This window comes from Gambusia affinis, linkage group LG17 (assembly GCF_019740435.1).
Source record: "Gambusia affinis linkage group LG17, SWU_Gaff_1.0, whole genome shotgun sequence".
Lineage (NCBI taxonomy): Eukaryota > Metazoa > Chordata > Actinopteri > Cyprinodontiformes > Poeciliidae > Gambusia > Gambusia affinis.
Window position 1 is genome coordinate 3,577,724 of NC_057884.1, and position 20,946 is coordinate 3,598,669.

The window sequence follows — 20,946 nt, forward strand, 5'->3', positions numbered from 1 at the left end:
AATGTGTGGTTGTTTGTGCTCTGAAGACATGTTTTCTCCATTCCAAGGTTTTATTTCGAAATGTTCCCATGTCATTTGGAACAAGTGAAAATCAAGTTTAACAGGAGTGATCTGGTGACCTGACGCACCTTCAGTTGTTTTCTTCCTCGAGGATCACTGGACGTAGAAGTGTAGTCGCCTTGGATTTGTTCATCTGACAAAATGAGTAAAACGAAGAACAAAAATGACGACAAAACGGAGAAGGCTTTGGCTGCTGAGAAACAACAGTTTGGCAAGCAGCAGGTGAGAATTAAAATTGCTACTCAAAGGAGGAATTTTCTCTTTGTTTCATTTTATTTTCCCAAAAATGTGGTTTGGCTTCAGCTTGGTGCGTTGCCATGATATTCTTTGGTTGAAAAGTATTGTTTAATCAGAATGTATGTCCTACAGCAAAACTTTAACATAACTTCAGACATAAAATGTTTCACTTTGATTCATTAAAAGTTGTTTCATTTTTAAAAAAAATTGGGTTCTATTGAGTAGTAATAAGTGGTCAGTAACATTTTAGCTTTAATATGTTGCATATCTTACATTCTATAAAAATGGACTTGTTTTTCCTGCAGACTAAAGTTAACAGCTAGTCAGAATAAACTTATGTCAAGCTAAAAGGTACAGCCTTTAAAATGTCTTAGAAGTTCATATCAGTACTTTTTTTAAAATAAACCATCAAGTGTTATAGATTGTAATTTAAATGGAAATGTGATCATTTTGATTAGATGACCAAATTGGTCCATTGTCTCAATCATTGACCTTCACATTGCAAACTAAGTGTTAAGTTTATCCAGCTATACTGAATAAATCTGAACATAAAATAACATATTTTATTGTTTTTTGTTCTTTTATATAAATTTTTCCTGACAGTCATTCTGATCAGATACACATAACATGGCTGAGATTTTTTTCAATTGGTGCTTCACACTGGAAGGTTATTCTTGCCAGTCATGGACCAACACCGCCTTCTATTTAAATAACCACAGTATTAGTAGAAATAAATGACTAAATCAAATGTGATGGTGCTTTTTTAAAATAGCATTTTCATGGACCACTGTGAAATATGACAACTGAGTTCTCCTAATGATTGAACACTTTTACTTTAGCTCCCTTTGATTAGCCGTTAGCTTCAGCTCTGTGAAAAAAAACTAGCTTTCACCCAGAACTGATACACCAAAAGAGTCTTCAGCATGTAAAATAATTCTGAATCTATTTTTTAAAGATTACACTGAGTAAAGAACAGAAGATAACTGAGGTCTTTTGTAGTATTGTTAATATCAGTTGAACTTTTCAGGCTTTAAGTGTTTTTTTCTGTTATTTCTTTCAGCTCCAGAGCCTCAGCAAAATTGCCAACACAGCTGAAGTTCCACCGAAAGAGAAGTATGTTCGCAGTATCCTTTAAAACTGTACTTAAAAAAATAATTATTATATGCTGACTTTTAATCTAGAAAATGGGAAATTATTTTAATAAGAAAAGCTGTAGACAGTTTAGCGCTGTACTTCTAGCATGCTAACATAAAGCTAGCAGCTTTTTGGCGGAAAGCGGAAATTTGAGTTTTACTTTTCGTTTTTTCATGAATTATAATACTTTGTGCTTCAGGTGGAAATTTCTTCAAATAGTTTAACATAAGCTATTTTAGCTAGCTATTTTTGAAAGTCATATATAAAATACAAAGGTTTGTGAGGGCTAAAGATTAGATTAATAACAGAGCTGTGAAAAGGGCTTTGCTGTCTTAAATAGTGAATTTGTCTTTGCTTTATTTCATTCTGAAATACCTTTGATAAACTATTTTACTAACAACCTGAGTAAACACAAAAAGCAGTTTTCACTTTAGGAGTTTATGAAGTAATTAAAAGAAAAACTATTCAAACTAACTAAAGCCGGTGTGAAAAACTAATTGCCCGCTAAATCTAATAACTGGTTGTCATAATTGACAGTGAGACATTTGAGTCGTTTTGGTCCACACTCAGGCCACGGCATCATAACTGGGCTGAAATCCAGACTTAGACTAGGCCACTCCAAAGCCTTATTTTGGTTCTTATTTGAACATTCACAGAGGTAACAGCCGTTGTACTTTGGGAAATTGTCCTGCTTTCATAATCCAAATTCACTAGATTGTTAATGTCATAAATTGATAATTGAATGATTCTGGGATTTTTTGCAGTCAAAGTTTATGCTTTTTTTAATGTCTGGCAAGGTGTTAAAACTTCACTTTGGTAGGAGGAAAAATATATATATTTTGTTACAGCACTGTGCATGAACAGTTCTTATCAGATGCTTGCATAATGTCATTGTGAATATGAATATCAGTAATTTTAAGCATGTTCAATTGGACTAATAGCTTTAATTTCTAATATCAGAGTTGAATGTGCAAATTTGAATATACTGTGCATTTAAAACTCATACATACAAACTCTTTGTGAATTATATTTCAAAAAGAGTTCAGTTTTTAAAAAACGCCTCTCCGTTTTGCAATAGCAGACATTCTAAGCTGCTGAGACGGTACAAAGTGACGACAAAATATGTCACTTTCTGGGGTTACGTAGAGGGAAATCACCTAGATTATTACAACTGGTAACATTGAAAGCCTGTAAAAGGTTTGCAGATCTACGTTACTTTGTTTACGTAGATCTAAAAATAATAGATATGCCCTGATAGGAATATAATTTTAAGAGTTTAGGCCGTATTACTTAATAAGCAGAATCTCTGCAAAGTGTTTCTGCATTAGTTCATCTTGTGGATTGGGAGTTCCCCTAACATCTGTACAGATATAATTCTGGGAACTCACAAAGAGGGCGGAGCCACCACCTTCTGGTCGTATGTCCCCAACCTGCCTCTGTCCAGCCAATCCCTGGTCAGCTGGAAGGTCTGCTACCTGCTGCACAAAGTGCTCAGAGAGGGCCACAAGAATGTGAGTTCATCTCTACATTTGCTCAGTGTAACTTCCTGTTTACATCCATTACGTTTAACCTTGTTTGTCTCCCGCCCCCAACCCCCGACCCGCAGGTCATTACAGATTCTCACAGACACAGCCGCAGCATAAGAGACATGGGAGTCCTGTGGGTGAGTGAGTGGATATAAGATACAAACTTACATAATGTCCGATGCATTTAATCTGCACGTTTGATCACACAGAAAATTCAACAGACCTTTTAGAATGCAGTACAGTTACCAAATTTAACAAAATCCCAACATGCGCTTACTAAAAAGTTAGTCAGTGGATTGTTCTTAAGAAAAACTAGCAGGTTCAAATAAGCGGCTAAACTCCTAACCCACTGTCTGTGTTTTCCCAGGGAAACCTGCATGATCGATATGGTCACATTGTTGCCCTGTCTGCTAAATATCTTCACCTCAAAATGGAGTTTCATGCAAAGGTGATATATCTTCATTCTGTCGAATTACTCAGATGGAAATGATCTGCTATTCACAGTGAGAGTCTTTGTGCTTATTATGTGTGATTCTGTTTATGCTTGAAAAGAGAAGACAGCAGGGTGAAAAGACAAAACCTAAACACAAAGTCCATCCATCCATTTTCTGTTCACCCTTGTCCCTAATGGGGTCAGGAGGGTTGCTCGTTCCTCTCCAGCTATGTTCCGGGCGAGAGGCGGGTTCACCCTGGACAGGTCGCCAGTCTGTCGCAGGGCAACACAGAGACACACAGGACACACAACCATTCACACACACACTCACACCTAGGGAGAATTTAGAGAAACCACTCAACCTGACAGTCATGTTTTTGGACTGTGGGAGGAAGCCGGAGAACCCGGAGAGAACCCACCATGCACAGGGAGAACATGCAAACTCCATGCAGAAAGACCCCGGGCCGGGAATCGAACCCAGGACCTTCTTGCTGCAAGGCAACAGCTCTACCAACTGCGCCACTGTGCAGCCCAACACAAAGTACTCTTAAGATAAAATCAAATCCTTTATTATTAATCCCGGTGGGGAATTAAATGAAATGTTTCTGCAGTTTTCCTTTTTACACAATTAAGCAGAAGAGGAAAAAAAACATCTTACACTTAGCACAATGTCTTTATCGGATCCTGATGGTAAAATGAGCCAAAAATAATCTTCCATCCTGGAGCTGATGATCCTTAGGTTGCTACACTGTCTCCAAACGTAATGTTATGACATGTCATGTCAGTATAGATTATATATTGCTCCAGAATGTGAATGATCTTATTCTGCTAGATTAAAAGTCCAGAGAAAGCACCCCTACCTGGTTCCTCCTCCGCTCGGCTCCTTCAGACTAGCGGCAGCAGCTAGCAAACACCTGGTAGAACTGGGAGTCTGCTGAGCTTGTTGTACATGATTCGTCTCAGAAAGTTGTTAAAGGACTAAAGACTTCTTGAAGGTGGAGTGTTGGAAAGAATAAGAGCTTCTTAAAAAAAAACAAACAACGGAATTTCAAGGCGTCAAATTGCAAAATCAAATTTCTTTTTAAGTCATACTTGATAAGTATACAGCATTTCTATAGCAACTGAAGGTAACACAGTTACTTGATTCCGGTATAAAATTATACTATGTGCCTGGAATATGAATAACACTGTCCCTTTAAGAAATTAAAGATGGATGAAGAAGCATGCCGTGTAACGTGTGACGTTGTTCAACAGCACAAGGTGATTCCAGGTAACCTGGAGGCCTCTGACGACACTCTGGAGAGAGAAGCAGGAACTGACATGACCAAAGTGTAAGTTTCCTTCTTCCTGGCTTTGGCTTCTGCTGTGGGATCAGCTTGTGTCACAACTATTTTATTATCTTTTGAGGATTTTTTCCCCCTTAGTCTTCATAGGTCTTTTTTTTTTTTTAATTTAATTTATTTGCCATTATTGGGCCCTTGCAACAAAATTTCACTCAATATGTGCAACTGAATGTTCATAGATCCTGCCGAATATTTTGTTAAATGTGTTTCTTTTGTCTCTATAAAAGGACTTTGAATGATCATCATCATGTTTTTCTGTTTTTATGGCGTTGTAGGCTGGATATGACTCAGGAGCTGCTGGATTACTTGGATGCTGGACTGAAGATGGCTGAGACGGGTGAGACGTCCATATTCAGTCCGTTCATGTGAGACAACGTGACTCGTGTTGGTTAGATAAAGGGAAGGATCGGTCATGCGCTCATAAAAACCTAAAACACAGGTTTCCTTTATGTTACTGAAACTGCAATGTCGTGTTTAAAGTTCTCCGTCAGATGGACGCCAACGGGGCCAAATCCACAACCCCGGCCGGTCAGTGCAGGCTGACGCCTCTCGTCCCGCTCATCCTGGACTGCAGCTACCTCTACCACTTCTCTGTCCGGCTGCTGTTCAAGCTGCACAGCCGTGAGTGGCAGCCTTTCGTTGTGACCTCTGCAGAATCACGTTCAGCTCTAACCGTATCCAAAAATATAATAATTCCCAGGTATCTCTGCGGATGTGCTCCTCGGACACAGAGAGAGATTCCGTGACCTTTTCACAAGGTCGGTCAGGACGGCTACATCTGTTCTTTAATCCTTACGTAATGAAACAGGCAGGACTGTTTTTCGTATTTACTTGTGTTTTTGTTTGTTTTTGCAGCCTCACACAGTTCTTCAACCGAGCCAGAGAAATTGAGTTCTTTAAGAGTATCATCCAGATCCCAGAACTCCCAGACGTAAGTGGAGATGAACAGCGGCGCACCGATTGAGGTTTTCCAGCCGATCGCCGATATTTAAAAAGCCTGACATGCCAGTTCCAGTTTTGGCCAGTACCAACTTTTTTTGTGTGAAAAGTTGCTAAATGTAGCAACGGATTTGCCACAGTCAACAGTGGGGTGACTGTTGCTAAGCTAGTATTTGCGGGGACTTGAAACTCAATATCAATTCACTCATTGTGAGAATTTATGATACACAAGTTGTAGTCATTTTATGATTTCCTATAATTGTGGGCTTTATATTTATTTTCCCACAAGAAAAAAACAAACATGGCTTTCAAGCACAACAGACCAATTTTAACTAGAGGTGCACCAATTACAGTTTTTTGGCCGATGCCAATTTGTTTTTCCTCAGAAAACGTGTTAAATATAACGACAAAGTTGCTAAGGGTGACTGGGGTGACTATAGCTCGGCTAGCAATAGTGACATTTGCATATGTAGATAAAATTGATGGATAAAGTTGCTTTCACGTGTGAGTCAAAACTAAGGAAATAAGGGCTGATTCATCGGCGCTCTCTTCTTTATAACCATTTCATTTATCAGGTTTTATCAGGTCAGTAACCTGTTGATCTCCTCTCCCCAGGGTCCTCCGAACTTCCTGCGAGCCGCTGCCCTGGCTGAGTACAAAAAGCCGGTGGTGCTGATGCCTGGCGAGGATCGTTCAGAGGAGGACGAAGTGGACACGCAGCCAGAGTTGAGAGAAACGCCGCAGATGTCACAGGTGCGCCGCTTCTGTACGAGTTGAGAGAACACGTTTTCCCGTAACCCGCGCTAAAATGTGTCTGTTTTTCCAGCAGTACTATTTGGTCAGCCAGCAGGGAGGACCCGCCGAGGTGTCTCTGGACTACAGAGACGCCGACGGCAACGGCTACAAGAGGGAGCTGGAGGCGCTGAAACCGGAGGTAGAGCTCATCAAGAGTGAGGTGAGATGAGGCCCGTCACGCACTGGGAGTGTAGAACCCAGAATCAAAATCAAGCTTCTTTTTTTTTTTTTTCCAGCCAAATTTTCACTTTTCAAAGTCAGAATGTCCCTCGTTTTTTTTTTCTTTCTAGAAAATATCTAAGATTAATTTTAAAAACTTCTGCTCCTCTGTTTTTCTGTCTACACCAGCCCCGATAGGCTGTCGCTGTAAAACAAAAAGAAATGGCCGTAGCATGACGTGTGCGAATACTTTGCATCTTACATGGACCTCCGGTGCATAATTAGGATTTTTTTTTCTCCCTGTTTTCTTCAGGCTCAGAAATGTATGATAGAGTTAAAGTCTCAGGTGAACCGTCTGGAGGCGGAGCTTGAGGAGCAGCGCTCCCACAGACAGGTCGCCCTGGTCGAAAACGAACACCTGCGGATGGAAGTGGAGGCTCTACGCAGCGCTAACGTGGCTAACGTCGGAGCTCAGATTGGATACAAAGAGGCGGACAGTGAGTGGACGGATTTTTTTTTCTTTTTTTTTTTCAGTGTTGAGACTATAAACGGAATCAGTCGGACGTCAGTAAAATTGTTCTTTTTCTTTTTATCTGTGAACAGGCAGAGCTCAGGCTGCTGAGGTTCGCTTCACGCAGCTCAAAGAGAGACACGCAGAGCTGGTTACAAGCCACGCCGATCTAATGAAGAAGGTCCAGCTGAGGGCGCTGTTTAGTTTTACTCTCAGACCCGTTGGTGTTTTGGCTCTGACCCAGGGTTTCTTTATGTCCTGCTGCAGAATGCAGAAACGGTTAAGATGCTGTCCGGTTCAAAGGTCGCGCAGGACGACTTACTGAGGGCCAAGCAGCAGCTGGAGAGCGAAGTGGAGAACCTGAGACTGGAGAAAAGAACCGCGGTGAGAACATCTCTGACTGCTGATTATCTATCACAAAAGAAAACAAAAACAAAAAACGGTTGATTTGGACTGAAGACTTTATTCTCGGACAAACAGACGAGTCATCAGCAGCAGGAAGTCAACCGCCTGACTAAAGAGCTGCTGGAGCAGAGAGCGGAGATGGCCGTGCTCCGCAGCACTCTGGAGAGTAAAGAGAAGGTAACACCGAAATGTTTTGTTTTTCACAAAACATTCGACGGCGATTCAGAGCCACAGTAGATAAAAAATTAATAAAATAAAAAAAACATCATAAAACGGAGTAACTTTCTGGCAAAAATCTCAGAAATGTTTTGCTGAATCTCAGAAATTTTCTTGAAAAAATGTGGAAATTTTCTGAGGCTCAGAAGTCCAAGGTGTGAGACAAAAAGCCGAGGAAGTTTAAGATTAATCTTAGAAGTTTTCTGGAAAATGCCTGGAGTTTCTCCAAGCTCAAAAAGTTGGACATTTGTGAGAAAAAAATCTTAGTCTGAGAAGAAACTTGAAATTTTCTAGAAAATAAAAAATGAAGAAATTTTTTAGCTCAAAGAGTCAAAGAGTTCAACGTTTGAAATTCAGAAAATTTCCAAAATTTGAATATTTCCAACTTTACGAAAATTTCAGAATCTAACCTCAAGATTTCTGTCTATAAGTATTTGTCACACTCAGACCAAAAAATCCTTTGGAAAATGGTTCTTCAAAAATAATTGAAATGTTATATTTAATCCATAACGTTTTGCCTTTTTGACGTTTTTTTTTTTTGAATTTCTGAATCACAGAAACATCCTGAAAATGTAGCAGGTAGCGATGAAAAACATATCGGCTCTAACATCAGCATTAGACGATAAAAGTCATTTTTAACGGACAGGTATTGATCTGATGAGATCAACAACAGATATTTATTTCCATTTTGGTGCACTTATATATATATATAAATTACAATTATTCACTAAATAATAAAACATTTTTTGTTTCTCTCTAAAGACATTAATGCAGAATAAAGGATGGAGATGTAGAGATGCATCTCCTTGTATCTCTACATCTTTCGTCAAAAACAACAAATTTGTAAAATGTGAGAATTTGTTTCCTGCTTAATCATTTAGACCTGGGAGATTTGGAAGAAACCAAACATTTAAGGAGTGATTTTCTTTAATCTCTAGCCTTGTGGCTTTTTATTTCCCTAATGAATTCTCTCCAGGAGGGGACCCAGGTGAGCAGCAGCCTGACGGCGCTCCAGGCGGAGCGGGACTTGCTGCTGCGCTCCGCCGTGGAGAAAGACGCAGAGCTGTCGTCTCTGAGGCAGCTGGCCCAGCAGCAGCAGAGCTCCGCAGATCTGGAGAAGGAGCGGCTCAGCCGAGAGCTGGAGGCCCTGAGGGCCCAGCTGCAGCAGCAGGTACCAGCCGCTGGCGTCACACCACCACATCTGGAGGCTTCTGGAAGCGGCCGGAGTTTGTTTTGTTCGCCAAAGTGTTGAGAAAGAAAACAAAAAAAAAATATATGACCTCTATTTTTCTTTCTTCATGTTGAACTTTATTTTGGAAATTCTTTCAAACTTTGATTAATTTGAATTCTTCTTTCAAAATTTGTTTTAAACTTTCCTTTGAACTTTCTTTCTTCCTAATTTTCTTTTGTACTGTCTTTAGTTTCCTTCCCTCCGTTCTTTCCGTCTTTAATTCCTTCCTTCCTGTCTGTTTCTAGAAACAGCTCCATAAATTCATGCCGGTGCTCTCCAGTGTTTCTGTAACTCAGGGAAAACTCTGAGAATGAAGTCTGGTCTGACACGCTTCAGTCTGCAGACGCTCCAGCAGAGAGAAACATCAGAAACATGTTTCTCCACTCTTCAGCGTCAGACCTCTTGTTTTTGCTCCGCAGCTCGCCATCAACGCAGAGCAGAGGCTGGAGATCGACCGGCTAAAGCGAGAGCTGGACTCCACCAGAGCAGAGCTGACTCGAGCCAACACTCTGCTGCAAAGCAAAGAAATGGTGAGATGATTTCTGGAAACTCCTTTGAATGATCTCTGTTTGCAGTTTATACAAATGCGTGTGTCTGTTTTTTTTTTTTCTTCCTCTCTTCTTTAGAGCGGCACACAGCTGAGCAGCACGCTGGCCGGCCTGCAGGCGGAGAAGGATGCTCTGCTGCGGTCGGTCCGGGACCAGGAGGCGGAGCTGAGCTCTCTGAGGCAGCAGGCTCTGCTCCACCACAGCACCCTGGAGCAGGAGAGGCAGCGCAGCAGCATGGAGCTGGGAAGCTTACGCTCCCAGATGCAGCAGCAGGTGCGGCAGCGTCCGCCTCGCCGCGCTCTGTCGCTCTGATTCGGCCGGTGACTGTAAGGGTTGTGTTTTGTGACCCAGGCCTGTCGGGAGGGCGAGCTGGCCCTGAAGCTGCGGGACGAGCAGTTCTGTCTGCTTCAGTGTGCCGTGGTGGAGGCCGAGGGCATCATACTGGACGCCGTGGCCAAACTGGACGACCCCATACATGTCCGCTGCATCAGTTCTCCAGGTAGCAAAAACAAAAGAAAAAGCAGGGACAAGACTAAAACGCATCTGTTAATAGGGCTGCGAGTTCATCGATATTGTACAATCACAAAATCCAATACGCTTATCGTGAAGACCTGCCTTGTAGCAGTAGATGCTGGCTAATTATTTAAGTACTATGGAGTCAAGGTCTCTCTGCCTGGAACTTATTTGGTGAGTCTCGTTGTTTGATGCAGCATTAACAGATTCACCAGGTAACCTCAAGAGTAAAGGAGTAAAGACCATTGAAATGAGGTCTATACTTACTGTAAAACATTCTCAGAATCACTTTTTTATTATTTAGTTCACACCAGAATTGAATCCACTCCAGCATTTAGCCTCTCCAAGCATTTTCATCCATTTGCATCCGGCATGCAGACCAACTGGTTAATAATAAATGCATTGGTTGTTCTCATATCTATTGTATTCAGTTTGTGTAATATCACTACATCAAACAAAAATAAGTAATAAAAGTGTGTATGATCCCTGCTATCGTATCAGGTCAGTATTGGTATCGTAACACCCCTATTAAAAATCACAGAGACATAAAATGCTCCCTTTCTTCAAACCGTTAAAGGTCCATTTGCGTTTTTGAACCACATGTAAATCTTCTGTCCTTCTGTCTTTCCAGATTATTTGATAAACCGAGCTGAAATCACTCTGGGCTCTATTGATAAAATGCAGCAGAGCCACTTGCTCTACCTGGGAAACAGGAACGGTGCGTCAGACACACAGTTAGCCTCCACGTTGACCTCGGACGTTGAGCCTGACTCGTTTTCTCGATGCTTTCCAGACGTCAGTGGCCTGCTGAGAGCCGTCACCCAGTTCTCCCACCTGGCCGCCGACACCATCGTTAACGGCTCGGCAACGTCGCACTCGGCTCCCGTCGACCACGCTAACAGTAAGACGCTCTACAAACGCCCCGCTCCTGTCTGCGGCTGCTCCCTGTGCGCTCAGCGGTTCTCTGCCCTCGTCCAGGTTTAACGGACAGCTGTCGGGAGTGTGCCAGCCACTGCCTGCAGTACCTGAATGATCTGAAATCTCAGGCCAACCTGCAGCGAGCCAACCCGTCTGCCATACGCTACACCGTCCAGCGCATCCTCGCCATGGGACAGGTGAGAGGCAACGGGATTCATCCCAATAACAAAACCGATGCAGCTCTGATACAGGCTGCGGCAGCAACTGTACTGTTTCAATAGCAAATATCAGGTGTTAATAGACGTGATGACAATATTTATCAGGTGACAAATCTGAAAACTTATTGGTCTTAGTGGAGAGGCGCCATACATTGAATCGCAGTTGCTGCATCAGTTTTTTCTAAGTCACAATGAGGAAGGACAGCTTGACTGTAATGTTTCATTGGATATCATATTTGAAATGTGAGTAATTTCACCCAGCTTCAACCAAACATCTACCAAACACAGACAGCCACAGTTTATTTAGAAGTGAGACTTCTTGTTAGAACACCAGCTTTGTTGTTTTAATGTTATTTTATATCTGCTGAGCCTGTTGCACCATTCAGAGTTCAAGTGAATACACAGTAAATATTGTGTGTGTGTGTGTGTGTGTGTAAACGTTTCTTCTGTCTGAATCTGTATTTTTGTAATTGGGTTATTTATTTGTTTGCATTTATGTCATTTTAGGATGAGAAAATCTGAGGATTTGACGTAACGTTAAAACTTTCTGTCAAATGAAATCACAAAACCTGATCAGAATTGCAAATATAAAAGCGTCACTTTTTTGAAACCCTCGCTGCACCTTCATACCAGCCCATGACGAATTATAGCACAGCTAACCTGGATTTCAGACGAGGTGATAAGTTTAAGATTTTGACCAGGAAAAGGACAGAAAACATCACGTTCCAATCAGCTTGATAAGATTTTTTTTTTGTAACTAGATTATGTAACGGGTAAAAGGAGGGACTATTACTGCAATAGAAACTAAAATTTACAGAAAAACTACCTTGTACAGATAAAAGTTTTGATGTTTTTTTATGGATAAGACAATCATTGTGCAGTTTTCCTCAGTATATATTATCATATTCAATTAACGTAGCTTTTATATCTCTGTTATTTTCCTATTGAGCTGCTGCAGCTCTGCTGAAGGCTTTACCTTTATATTTGTTGTTCAGGAGCTGCGGCCCAAAGGCCAGGATGTGCTGAAGGAGGAGCTGGGAAGTATGGTGGATAAAGAAATGGTTGCCACGTCAACGGCCATCGAGGAGGCTGTGCTGCGGATGGATGTACGGACAAAGTTTACAGAATGTTGTGCCCAATAAGTATAGCCTGAAATAAAGCATAATTAGAGTTTAATCAGAAGATTAAGTGTTAAATCAGTTTGTAGAATCTGATGGGACTCCCACATTTTAATATGGATCATGGAAATTGTGTTTTTTAGGAGATTCTTTCCCAAGCAAAGAAAGGCACCAACGGTCTGAAGCTGGAAGTCAACCAGAGGTAAGAAGATGCTGAGGAATGGCAAAAAAAAAAGATTTCCTCCTTCATAATAATCATAGTTTTTAAGCAAATGAAAAAACAATAAAGAAAGAATAAACTCAGTTGAAGTTGTAAATATATATATTTTTTAAAAACGTCACCTGTCTGTTTTTCTCCCAGCATCCTGGGATCCTGTTCAGATCTGATGAAGGTAACACATCTCAGGCTCCAGCTGCTCGTTGTGAAGTCAGTTTAACAAAAACACGCTAACGATTTATTTATTTTATCTTTATCACGTTCAGGCTGTTCACATCCTGGTCACGGCCGCCACCGACTTACAGAAAGACATCGTGGAAGGAGGCAGGGTGAGTTGGAGAGAAACCTTAAAGCTTAAAGCTATTTGTATTGTAACCTGGAGATAATTATTATTCAGATTAAATCAAACGTCACTGATTGGAATAGAAAAGCTTAAAGAAAAGGTATTTAATGTACTGACTAAATAAATATAATTAGTTTATTTCACCTGTTACTTGTGAGAAGATTCATACAAAATTTACTCTACATTTATTTTCAATTTTGTTTTGATCAGCTTTTTTTCAAGATAGCTTATTTAAGTTAAAAATAAATGTTGTTTGATTTATTAACTTTCTTCAGAAAAAAATCACTCCTCAATATAGACAAATAAATATTAAACTTTAATTAAGCAAAAAAGTTGTTCAAGCTTAAAAGAATGTAAAAGAATTCAATAAAATCCTATTTTGTTTTAAGTTTAGCATTGAATTATTTTTAGTATTTCAGAACGTAAGGTTTGTTTTATTTTGTTGTTTTAATATATTTTTCTCATTTTGCTGCAACTTTTGAAAATGAAATGAAGTTTTCTCCCAGTTCCAGTTTCTTCTCTTCAGCTCCTGTTGGTTTCAGTTCTCCATAAAGAAAATCATTTGCAAATAAAACATTTTCTTTCTAGTCTGTAGCAACTGATTTCTAATCTTACAAATAGCCTTAGATCTTAACTTCTTTTATAAATTTATGACAACAAAAAAATTTTTTTTAATTAATTAATTAATTTATTTTTTTTATTTTTTTTTACAAAATATTTCTTACATTTGATTTGACGGAAATCGATGCTGTATGAAATATAAAGTGATGCTTTTCCACCTGAAATGTGTAAATGGCTATGTTCTCACTTCGCCTGCAGGGGGCGGCGTCTGTTACTGAGTTCTACGCCAAAAACTCTCGCTGGACTGAGGGACTCATCTCAGCGTCCAAAGCTGTGGGCTGGGGAGCCACTCAGCTGCTGTAAGGATGAACTAAGACTGAGACTGATTCAGACGCGAGTATTAAAGGTTACAGAGACAGTGTGAAAAGTTTTCTGCTGACTCGGTTTTCCGTGGGCCACCTGTCTGCTTCCAGAGACTCGGCTGACCGGGTTGTGGGGGAAAAAGGATCTTATGAGGAGCTCATTGCCTCGTCCCATGAGATCGCTGCCAGCACCGCACAGCTGGTCGCTGCGTCCAAGGTACAAACACAAGATCAGGTTTTGACATTTTACAAAAATAAAACACCCATTTCTGAAAGATACACTTTCGCATTTAAATAGAGACGCGGAGAACTGTAACATAACACAAAATAAAGATAAATGTAGATAAAAAGATTTTTTTACAAACAACATCAAACACTTTTTTTCTTTTTATTTGCCATTAACGGTCATTATTTATTTATATTTTGAGTTGAGATGACTCAAACTGCATCTAGAAACTTCAGCGTCGCTACTGAAACTAAAACATCGTTTTTTAAACTCAGCACATTGGATGACAGACAGAGGCTTAAAGCTGGAGGGAATGGGCCGTGCCGTGGTGGCGTAGGGGATAGCACGACCCTTGGAGGCCTTGAGCCCTCGACCCGGCTGTCGCGGGTTCGACTCCCGGACTTGACGATATTTGCCGCATGTCTTCCCCTCTTTCCTGTCAGCCTACTTTAATATAAGGGACACTAGAGCCCACAGAAGACCCCCTGGAGGGGTAAAAAAAAAAGCTGGAGGGAATAAAGAGAGCAACCAGTGTGTACTCGGGATAGGTTTTCTGTTATTTCCTGAATGTCTTGCTCTCTCTCGCTCCCTGGCAGCTGTAATGGAAAATTTTATAATGTGCCCCTCACCCCTCTTGTGCTGCAGATTGCATCTGCATGGTCTTATCATGAGATTGATCAAGCTGCTCTCCTATAGACTTCTACAGTTCCGTATAACAGCCGGGAATCTCTGTGATCCAGGAGACCATCTAGGTGTTACTTCCCCAACCCAGAACAGAGGCTGCATTTTATGCATTAAGTAACAACCCTCCTTTGCTTAACAATAGACAAATGGCAAGACCATCTGTGTTGGGCTCCACTGAATCCTTGGTGCATAACATTCAAGGATTCACACTTATAATCCAATCAAGTCTCTCTTCTCTCTGTTGGGAAACACCCAGAGACGGTGGCACCCTGCTGCTGTATGATCTGCTGACCAGCACATACAAAAGGAAGCCAGAATCTACTGTTAGTCAGAGCAGACTTGACAGACTCCTTTGACTCTGTATTTCTGTTCTCACCTTGCAAGGTTTTAATGAATTTCTTATTTCTTCTCATCCAGACTCTTGTTAAAGTAATTTCTTCCATGACTCATCCTGCATGATGCATAGACACCAAACCAGACTCCTTTGAGTCTTACTACTTTGCCTGGCTCTAACTTCATTTTCAAACCTAACAAACACTGAAAACAGCTTATGTGGGGTCCTGTGGTGGCCCAGGGGTTAAGCACCGCCCACATACAGAGAGGCCTTAGTCCTTGACACGGCCATCATAGGTTCAAATCCCGGCCTGGTGACCTTTGCCACATGGCTTCCCCCTCTTTCATCTCCTATCTTCCTGTCTGAGCACTTTCAAATAAAGACCACTAGAGCCAAAAAAGACCTTTAAAAAAATACAGCTTACATTTCAGTCTTCATCACACAGTAACAACTTCCACACAGAAGATTGTTGTCAGCTCATCCCGGCAGCACTCAGATACGCTGTGTTGACTGATCAGAAAGCGTTTGGATCTTTGCGTTTTTGACCCACAAGGTTCCGATAATTAGCCTATTTCTTTGTGCACATTTGTATTTGAGGACCACTCCAGCAGGAACTAAAATGAAAGTCGTAGCTTATTTTACGAGGATTTAACACCAAGCCTTGCTGCCGTTCCAGGTGAAGGCTGATCGCAACAATAAGAAGCTGAACACGCTGCAGCAGGCCTCTCGGCATGTGAACGACATGGCCGCCGTAGTCGTCACCTCCACCAAGCACGGACAGCAGCAGATCTCCGACCACGGTCAGAGAAACAACTTAGGAAAAAAAAAACTGGCTTCATAACCCATCTTAACCTGCCTCAGTCTATTTGTTTATCTAGCTTAGTCTGACGTTTTTACATTGAACTTTTTTTGTCTTTGCAGGTGTGATGGACTTCTCTGGCATGTCTTTAATCAAGCTCAAGACAGAGGAAATGGAAGCTCAGGTTAGACATCTGAGGAAAAATACAAGTTTTCTTGCAGATGCTTACTGGAAGGAGAACCTTCTGTCAACTCTAGCATAGTGGTGTCCCTGACATGCCTGAGTTAAATAGTGGAGTAAGCTCCTATGCTGATCATTAAGTTTTCTAAAGGTTTAGTGATGATCATCTAAAACATGAAGAACACTGGACCTTAAAGAGTAGAAAAGGACACATTAGCTTAGCGCTATAGTGGCTGAAAACAAATATAAGAATGAGTAAATGATTTTAAAAAAATCCTTCTTTAAGCTTGGGAGTTCACAGCTGAAGCTTAAATGACAAAAATTCTTTGCTGAAGAACAATAAATTCAGCAACAGATAATTGTAGCTGTAAAGAAAGAAAAAATGTTTATACGAGCTTAACTAATGTCAGATTTATTCACTTATAATGAGACATTGTTCCCGTGTTAGTGAAATAATCTGCCAGTGGAACTAGTACTTTTTCTATCAATATTAAGGAATTATTGGCTTAAAGTGAGTATTTATATCTTGCTGAAAAGTTACTTGTAAGTTAGTTTTGTCTTATTTCAAGTGTACTAAAAACTAGAAACTAGACCAAAAAAAACCCCTTGGTAACAGTTTGTGTTTTCGTAGCGTGTGGATTCATTGTTGGAGTGGCAATTATTTTCGTTCTGTCTGAACCCGTCAGGTGAAAGTGCTGCAGCTTGAGAACCAGCTGGACCAGGAACGGATCCGCCTCGGGGAGCTCAGGAAGAGGCACTACGAGCTCGGAGGCCCCGGGTCGCCCGACGCCAAAAATGACGACAATGATAGCTTCCCTCCCCCTCCACCGCCTACCCTGCTGGACCCGACCTCAACGCCTCCGTCTTTTTCACACACGCAGCCCTTCACAAGCACGCCGAGCTTCTCACTGCCTCAGTCTTACACGCCCTCTCAAACTTACACCCCATCTCAGCCGTTCACATCTTCTCAACCTTACACTCCCTCCCAAGCCTACACTCCCCCTCAAATCTTCACCCCCTCCCAAACGTACGCACCCTCACAGCCCTACCTCCCAGCCCAACCTTACTCTTCATCAATGCCTTACACCCCAAGCCCAACCCAGAGCCACCTGCAGCCCCAGTCTCATTTGCTGTCACAGCCGTCGTCGCTCCCATCGGCCGCCGCCCAGACCAAACCGCCGTCTCAGCCGCAGAGCAACACCGAGTCACACAAAGTAGCCTTCAAGAAACCAAACATCTTCGTTAAATCCGGAAACTTGCTGAAAAATGCAGTAAGTTCCAACTCTTCTTGATTGAAGTCTTACAGTGTTGTAAAAAAAAAAAAAAAAAAAAGAAAAATAAAAAAGTTTGTGCCCTCAAAATTTTCTTCAGGGTTTCAGGTCGTCAAACACATTTTAATATCAAGATTAACTGAAGTAATAAAAAAAGCATTTTCAAATAATGATTTTACTTATTGAGGCTAAAGGTTCAACTTGGACTTGTGTTGAACCTTCTTCTACCTTTCACCACCAGGTTTGTAGAATCAAGAAATCCCTTGAACAGAATACATCTGACCACATGTAATAAGCCCAAAGACATTGAAAAGCCCCCAATCCAAAGAATGATGAGAAACAAAGTGTAGTCTCAAAAGGGTTACAGAGATATTCCTTAGACTTTACACCTCAGGTGAACTTCAAGAAGAGTCATCATCCACTAAGGAAGTAAACATGGAACAGTGGGGAACCTTCCCAGGAGCCAAAGTTTACTCCTGGAGCATGTCAACAACTCATCCAGGAGGACCCAATGAAACGCAGAACAACATCTAAAACACTTCAGACCTTACATGTCTCACTAAGGGTCAGAGTTCATGATTCAGTAACCAAACCGATTGAATGAAATGGCATTCATGAGAAAGTCCCAAGGTGAAACCCTCCTCTGACCAGAGATCACAAAAGCCCCGTTCACATTTAACCAAAACATCTTAACTTCAAGGAACATTTACTGTTTATTTGTTTGATCATCTGAAACACAGAAGTATCACAAAAAATAAAAAGCAAAAACAGAAATGGGGCAAATGCTTAGTTCTTTGGTAATGTAAGTTCTTACTGTAATTGCTTACAAAGAGGATTGTGTGAATAGATTCTGCATACGTAAATCTGCTTTTCTCTGTTATTTACAGTTCAAACGAGGTGAAACTGGAACTGGAGAGTCTTAGAATCTACTGAAGACCTCCATTCAGACATTCATTCTTCGCTGGAGAATATTGGACACACGTCTTACAGTTTGAAAACGGATGACAATTGAATATTTTTGCAAACATGTTGAGACTTGCGCTAATTTCTCGATTTCCTAAAAAAAAGAAATGGTTTAAAATCTGTTTTGATTTGACTTCACACTGATATCCAATTTCAGCTCATTTTTGTTGGACTTTGCTTTCAAGACTGACAGTTTACTTCTTCAGTTTTCTTTGATCTCGTCCAGTTTGTTTTTAACAGTTGCTTATAGTGTAAGATGACGTCAAGATTTTTATTTTTTTTTTTAAAGCGCCTGTGAATAAGTAGTATTTTTCCTAACATTAAAAAAGTGAAAACAACTGGAATGGGAAACGACAGCATGAATGCTAAAAGCTGTTGCAATAAACACCCCTCTACGAGCCTTTTTATTAATCTTACTAATCTATGCAATACTGACTATAGTGATTAATCACACTATGAACAATCATGAATCAATATATATCATCTTTATTTATATAATATTTATCAGTTTTGCATGTTTTGTTATTTAGTGACTGTTTCAAAGCATAGCATGGGTAGATCTTTTATACTGGGATGCAATTTTCTTGTACTTTTTGGATCCATTGACTTGAAGACGTGGATTGTTATAGATGCTTAAATGATTTGGGTTGCTGTCATGTGATTGGCTGATTCACTATTTGTGTTTAGGCGATTAAACAGGTGAATCCAATAAAGTGACTACTGAGCGTAAATTGCCCCGTTATTCCTAAGTGTAAAGTGTGTGCATGAAAACATCGTAATAGAATTACTTTTGCCAGTGTTTATTATCTACCGTATTTTTTTCTATTATGGAACAATTCATTAAAAATATCAATAATAAGTTTTCCATGTGCTACATTATGACAGCGACCTCATTCGCCCGTTATCTCGGTCATGCGCAGTGCAGCCTACAGTATCACTTCAACGGAAATAGCCTCTTGGACCATCGAGAAGGCGCGTCACGTTAAAAAGGATACACGCGGAAGTAAACATTTTTGTTTTCAGAATAAAAGCACAAGACTACATTTCCTTGTAAATGTTGTAGATAATTACCCCTCACAGTATTTTAAGGTCTGAACAATAAAAAAATATATTTTAGAGGATTTTTAAAATCTTACAAATGTATTTTTTGGTCAATTATATAATAAAAAATGTACTTTTTAAATACTTAAAAGGCAAAGATATTAAGATATTTGATCATAGTGGCAGAATTAGACTGACTTGCAAATTAAAATAAAATATCACCATAAATTACTATAAACGCATATGGTATGGAGCACTCGTTTATATTTATTGTATATTCCATCACTAAAGGATTATGTGCTCCTGAGCATAATTTGTGATCCACTTATTTATTTTCTGTTTAACTGTGAAGTAGCATTTTCTGCCCTGACATTATCAAAGGAGAAGTTAATGTAAATTAATGTAAGTTAATATCCATCCATCCATTTTCTCACACCCTTATCACATTGGGGTCAAGAGGTGTGCTGGTACCTCTCTCCTGCTGCCAACGGGTGTGAAGCGGGATCACCCTGGACACGTTGCCAGTTTATTACAGATATTGTATATGTCTCGTATGTATTTCACATTTTCTTAAAGAAAAAGAGACCTACATAACATAATGCACAGTGCCATGTTTTGCCAAGACACCAGACAGCATCCCAGCTATCAAAGATGGTGGTAGAAGTGTGTTTTATTAGTGATGGTGAGATGAAGCCTCATGAGGCATTGTACCACTTGAGCCAATTGGTTCGAGAAAGGGTTCATTTCTTGAGGCTTCATGTGCACACGACACCACCTACTGGCCAGGTGTACAATCACAGCCCGCTGTATCTTAACACATGTGATGCATTGAATTTTTGTCTATTATGGGTCTTGGGAATGACTTCACAAAAGGTGTACATATGTGTACAATAAAATATTGTTTGAACAATAAAATATTGTTTGAATGTATTCTCTGTGTGTAATTATTCCCAAAATAGTAGTGTCATGTGATATGGCATGTTGTGTAATAATGTTTTTCTGTGACTCTAGAAAAATGGCACGAGCTTAATCAGGCAGAGGACAGTGAAAGTGCTTGTGGAACTAGGGAGGTGGTAGTGAATAGGCTAATGCTTGTGTAACTTGGATGATTTCATTCATTTTTATTAAGAAACAACAATTTCTCCACAGTTTTATGTTTCAAAGGATTTCTCTTTTTGACACTACTCCAGCCTTTGAAAAGACACGCCACATGGCACACATGATGCCGGGTGCATAAATAAATAAGTGTAAGTTTGTACAGATTGGGGTACAGTGACCGATGATTATAGTATAGTATAGTAATGAAATACCTTGGCTGGGTGAAGCTCCAGTTTCCTCCCTATTCTCATGCAAGGCACGGTAGTGTCTTAGCATGGATGAGGTGTTATTATTGTACCCCAACTCCTTGGTGCACAATAAACACCTCACCTTTACAGAAAATAAGAAACAGTGAAAAATACAGTTCCTCATAAGCAAACCTAATGCATCTGCAAATGTTCAGTTCACCTTACCTCTCCATCCTGCTCCTATCCTGTCTTCGCGCTCCTAAATCTCCTATCTATCTATCTCTCTCCTAAACTCTCCAAACACCAAACTAACTGTCTCAAACTAAATAACCATTATCCAAACTATCAAAACTCTATCCACTCTCTCAACTGACC

The 20,946-nt window shown here is 40.4% G+C and overlaps 1 protein-coding gene across 2 annotated transcripts; it reads left to right on the top strand.

Annotated features, from left to right (window-relative positions):
- The first annotated feature begins 58 nt into the window (after positions 1-58).
- Positions 59-18,975, top strand: LOC122819722 (huntingtin-interacting protein 1-related protein-like). Of its 2 annotated transcripts, none has more exons than XM_044096681.1 (33): positions 59-282; positions 1,358-1,421; positions 2,800-2,942; positions 3,038-3,094; positions 3,325-3,405; positions 4,645-4,721; positions 5,009-5,070; positions 5,214-5,354; positions 5,434-5,491; positions 5,589-5,664; positions 6,288-6,425; positions 6,499-6,627; positions 6,940-7,123; positions 7,230-7,318; positions 7,405-7,521; positions 7,618-7,719; positions 8,735-8,929; positions 9,409-9,519; positions 9,616-9,810; positions 9,889-10,036; positions 10,682-10,768; positions 10,844-10,951; positions 11,029-11,165; positions 12,182-12,292; positions 12,448-12,506; positions 12,666-12,696; positions 12,788-12,850; positions 13,684-13,784; positions 13,899-14,004; positions 15,708-15,831; positions 15,953-16,014; positions 16,697-17,281; positions 18,169-18,975. In XM_044096681.1, exons 1-33 carry the CDS (start codon positions 202-204, stop codon positions 18,202-18,204), a joined length of 3,858 nt encoding a protein of 1,285 aa, XP_043952616.1. In that variant the 5' UTR covers positions 59-201; the 3' UTR covers positions 18,205-18,975. The 2 variants fall into 2 exon arrangements, with proteins under 2 accessions (XP_043952616.1, XP_043952617.1); XM_044096682.1 differs by having other exon boundaries at positions 6,502-6,627.
- The last annotated feature ends 1,971 nt before the right edge of the window (positions 18,976-20,946 follow it).

Bases quoted from the DNA above. Each gene is read 5' to 3' on its own strand.
- LOC122819722 (XM_044096681.1), top strand. From the start codon at position 202: ATGAGTAAAACGAAGAACAAAAATGACGACAAAACGGAGAAGGCTTTG. The intron at 5,492-5,588 runs GTCGGTCAGGAC...TTGTTTTTGCAG, and splicing joins TTCCGTGACCTTTTCACAAG to CCTCACACAGTTCTTCAACC. The intron at 7,522-7,617 runs GTGAGAACATCT...TCGGACAAACAG, and splicing joins GACTGGAGAAAAGAACCGCG to ACGAGTCATCAGCAGCAGGA.